This window comes from Caretta caretta, chromosome 17 (assembly GCF_965140235.1).
Source record: "Caretta caretta isolate rCarCar2 chromosome 17, rCarCar1.hap1, whole genome shotgun sequence".
Lineage (NCBI taxonomy): Eukaryota > Metazoa > Chordata > Testudines > Cheloniidae > Caretta > Caretta caretta.
This window is the reverse complement of record NC_134222.1, coordinates 21994946-21999213: the sequence shown is the minus strand read 5'-3', so window position 1 is coordinate 21999213 and position 4268 is coordinate 21994946. Positions and strand designations below refer to the sequence as shown.

Below are 4268 nucleotides of genomic sequence, written 5' to 3'. Positions count from 1 at the left end.
ATCCTTGTTCAGAAATGGGAGGACATTTCCTACTCACATCAGTGACAGCACTGGGACATGTTAGAAACCACTGGATTTTATTGTGTCTGCAGAACGTGACAGTGGCTTTGGCCAGCTGCCCCATCACATGCTCGGGGGGGGGGGGGGGAAAGGAAAAGGGGTGGAGGGAATGGAAGGGTTTTTTCACATAAATTAACAGGACTAGAAAAATAAATTAGCAAAACGTTACACTGGTACATCAGTGCATATAAATAACATGGCGTGTTAAACTGAGATCGTGTCCAGCTGCTGCTGTCTCAGACCCGCAGGCCAAGTTTCTTTAAGGAGTTTTTCTGGTTTTCTTTGTACGTCTTGAACCATTCCGCACTGGGATCGACACAGACTTCCTTCCCCCTTCGCAACACCACACTGTGAAAGGAAAGAGAAAGGGCCATGAGGCAGGTTCCCTTAGAAATGGGGCAGAGACGCACACAGACTCTGATCACGGCTCACGTGGCTAGGGGCCAGGGCAGTGACTGGGAGAGCGCTGGGAACGAAGGCACTTGTCCCTGAAGCGATCTGGTTCCGGAGTGAAATCGGTTCTCTTGAACGCAGGAGGCTGACAGAGTTGCTGGTCCCAGGCACGGTGCTGTGAGGCTGCTGCTGTGGGCACCTCCCCCAGCTTTGACAACACACCTCAATCCGGACCTGCAACATCTTATGCTATTGCAATCTGTGCCCCCCTCCCCCACACACGCAGACCGGTCAATACACCATGATCTTGGCCTGCAGCACTCCCAACTACTCCAGCACAGCCCCCACCGGCTTTGTCAATGCACTGCTGTCCTAGGCTGAGGTATCCCCTGCCAGTCCAATTCTGAGCTCCCACACGACTCAGTGCACTTCAGTTCTAAGATCAGTGCCGCTGACCTTCAGCCAAGACGCCCTGATCCTGATGGGCAGGCGTCCAGAGCTGGGGCAAACGCAGAGCTATTTGAGAGCGTCTCTCACTACAGCATCTGAACTGATTGTGCCAGGCAGAGACATTTGCTAACAGTGACACCTACCCTTCCTCTAACTTTTCAGTTAAGCTATTGCTCCTTTCCAATGTCCTTTTCTAGAGGAATCTCATCAGTTCACACTGACTATGAGACCCCGTTGCTATCTGCTAATGTGCAACAAAATTGGCAGTTCACACACACAATATAAAGAGCAAGGATAGCTCATCTCATGGTGCGCTTTGCTCCTTTATGTTTACAGTGTCAGTCAGTTTTGATCCCCAGTAACTCTTCAGGGAGTAACAGATGATTTACCCCAGTGTATTTAGGGCTGGGCTGCATAGAAAGTTGCAGCAGTTGGCATGATTTAGGGAAACCAGTGCAAGTATCTGTGGATGCTCCCACTAAAGGGTCGTGTTGCGGGTTGATTAGGAACAGATTTTGATGGAAACTAAAATAAGCAAGGCCACTGGCATCTGTTTAACAAAACTAGTTTTTAAATCAGATCTTTAATGAAATGGGTGGAACTTTCCATGTAGACCAGCCTTAGTAATGAAATCCTAGCATAGAAGCTACGATTAACCCCTTGCTGCAAGGGGGTATATCCGAGAGCTCGTTCTGCGTGCGACTCATCCGGTGACGGATTAGCAAACCTGGAATTGAATGGGGCACAACATGAGCAGCTCTCGGAAAGGACTTTTCTGGGGCGTTTACTGAAATAGATGGAGTTACAGACACAAAAAGCAAAGAAAAGCACCAAGCCCGTGCGTCTGCCACCCTGTGAAACTTACATCACGGCCTGGCGGGAGCATCTACGGTCTGTGGGTCTGTCACTCTGGATCAGTTTTGGAGCGATCGGTTTTCTGACAAAATTGTTTGCATAACAGCAGGTGTTGAGTTTCCTATCAACTGGAAAGAAGAAAGGAAGATGAGTGAGTTCTCATATGCCGGATAATTATGAAGAACTGGATAGACAGGATTAATCATGTGTAATAGTGACTGTGCTGGAAAGCGGCCAAACCTTTCTCTGGGGGTCAGGAGGGAATTATTTGATGCTCCCATTGACACCCCCCAGATCGGGTTCTTTGCTGTTTTGCATGGGAGGGTTTCTGCCTTTCACTGACACCAAAATATTGCAATTATAATATTCCCAGCTCTGCCCTGAGTCACTCTCGATCTCATTGTTTAGCTGTTTGCCTCTCTGTGTCTCACTTTCCCCACTGGTAGCATGGGGACAAGGATGTTAAGACCCCTGCCCGGAGGTGTGGGCGATGGTTTGCAAGGGTTAATTAATTTATGTTGATTGTAGCAACCTGCATGGAACTTGGAGGGAGAAGCACCATTTGCAGAAAGCGGCAGGAAGCCAGTCTGCGTGCACATGGCTTGAATGCTCCTGGCAGTTGCAGGATCTCTGTGATTAGTTCTCTCAATACAGAACCAGCTTAGTTTCAGAAACAGGGAGTCCTCTCATGTTGCCCAGGATATTAGGAAACACTATTTCACTAGGAGGGTGGAGAAGCCCGGGAATGGGTTCCCTAGGGAGGTGGTGGAATCTCCATCCTGAGAGGTTTATAAGGCCTGGCTTGACAAAGCCCTGGCTGGGATGATTTAGTTGGGGTTGGTCCTGCTTTGAGCAGGGGGTTGGACTAGATGACGTCCTGAGGTCCCTTCCCGCCCTAGTCTTCTATGATTCTAGATTCAGATTCAGTTGTGCCTAAGGGCCCCGAAAGAGATGGGGGCCCCATTGTGCTGGGCGCTGCACAGAGCCACGGGCTCTGCTCTTGTCATCTAAACAGACAAGACAAAAGGAGGATCGCTAGCTCCATGTCCCAGATGGGGAACGAAGCCATGGCGAGACGAAGGCTGAGGCTTTCAGAACTGCCCTGGGGATTTCAGAGCCTATTTTCCATCCTTTTAATGGGAACGAGCTGTTCAGACTCCTAAGACATCCCAGCCTCAGTGACTCGGCTCTGTCACACAGAGTCCATGGAAGAGGTGGGGCTAGACCCAGTTCTACCAAAGCTCAGCCCAGTCCCTCACCTGTGAGACCACCCTTCCTCTGCACTATGGGTAGCTTTCCTTCCAGATCACCTTATCTAGGCTGGGATCTCTAGGAGAAAGAACAGGGCTGACCCTCTACTTACAGCTGAATGAGTGGGCTTCCATCCAGAGAGCGGCAAAGAGCAGTGTTACGAGGGCTAAGGAGGTGACCTTCATTTCCAGGTGGGGTGTCTCAACTCCGGCTCCAGCAGCAGGCAGATCTGGCAGGTTGGGGTGGCCGACCTCTGTATTTTAAAGCCCTCAGCAGGGATTCCCATGATGGTGCTGGAATGTCCACGGAGGTGGGGAATAGCTTGAGATGAATACTTATTCTATTCGTTCATTATCATCTATTAATACCTGTCTCCCCTTTTCCATCCCACGCTCCTGTGGCCAGGGGAGACAGAACAGCAGTGTCACTGGAAAGTCTCTTGCTGATTTACAGATAAGGAGCCAGCCCTACGCATGCTCACGGGGGAGGACAGAGAGGGGCAGGCAGAGGGTTCTAGGTTTAAATTTAGTCATTTGCAAACCACACAGGATGAGACTCGATTCCCTGCCCGTGTGTTTGCTGAAGGCCTGTGACACCGGCCAGCATGTCTTAGAAATGATGCATAATCCAGCCCATTTTGTTTAGATGGCAGGGGCGTGAAGATATATTGCAGGGCAGCTGTCTACGTACGGCCATAGAAACCTGAGCACCTCACGGTCACGAACCAATTTCATCTTCAGCCCCCTGGGAGGCAGGGAAGTCTCAGCCCCATAGTACACTGGGGCAGGGGTAGATTAAGTGACTTGCCAAGGATTACTGTGGCAGAGCCTGAAACTGAGCCCAGGTCTCCTCAGTCCACACCCTGTTGTAGCCCACCGAGAGAGGGGATTGAACCAGGAACCTGTTCCACTACACTCATAGGTCTCTGTGACTCACTCTCCTGGCCTGAAACCCCACAGTGGTGGAAGGACCAGCTTCATTTCCCTGTTATGCAGCCAGGATGCCGGAGGAGGAGAAAGCCCCACCCCCTTGGGAGGGTTATACAGTCACAATATTTTTGGGGTGCAGGTTAAGTATGGATGTCCAGGAGCAAAATCCTGCTGTCATTTCATGGTGTAAATGCAGTGAAGTGCCATGGACTCCAATGGAGAGACTCCAGATTTACACCCATGTGTCAGCAAGCAGAATCCGGCCACTAAATACCGAGCTGCACACACAGATCCACTAGGTAGCCATCGAAATGGCCTCCAATGAATGAG

General features: G+C 50.4%; 1 protein-coding gene across 1 annotated transcript; it reads right to left on the bottom strand.

Moving 5' to 3' along the window:
- Positions 1-282: 282 nt before the first annotated feature.
- On the bottom strand, positions 283-3209 carry LOC125623810 (C-C motif chemokine 5-like). Its single transcript, XM_048823721.2, has 3 exons — positions 3122-3209; positions 1769-1886; positions 283-408 (listed from the first exon to the last, which is right to left on the bottom strand). Exons 1-3 carry the CDS (start codon positions 3192-3194, stop codon positions 297-299), a joined length of 303 nt encoding a protein of 100 aa, XP_048679678.1. The 5' UTR covers positions 3195-3209; the 3' UTR covers positions 283-296.
- Positions 3210-4268: the final 1059 nt, after the last annotated feature.

Excerpts from the sequence above, each read along its gene's own strand:
- LOC125623810 (XM_048823721.2), bottom strand. The coding sequence starts at position 3,194 with ATGAAGGTCACCTCCTTAGCCCTCGTAACACTGCTCTTTGCCGCTCTC. Across the intron at positions 1,887-3,121 it reads GGAAGCCCACTCATTCAGCT|TTGATAGGAAACTCAACACC; the intron begins GTAAGTAGAGGG and ends TCTTCTTTCCAG. Across the intron at positions 409-1,768 it reads TGCTCCCGCCAGGCCGTGAT|TGTGGTGTTGCGAAGGGGGA; the intron begins GTAAGTTTCACA and ends TTCCTTTCACAG.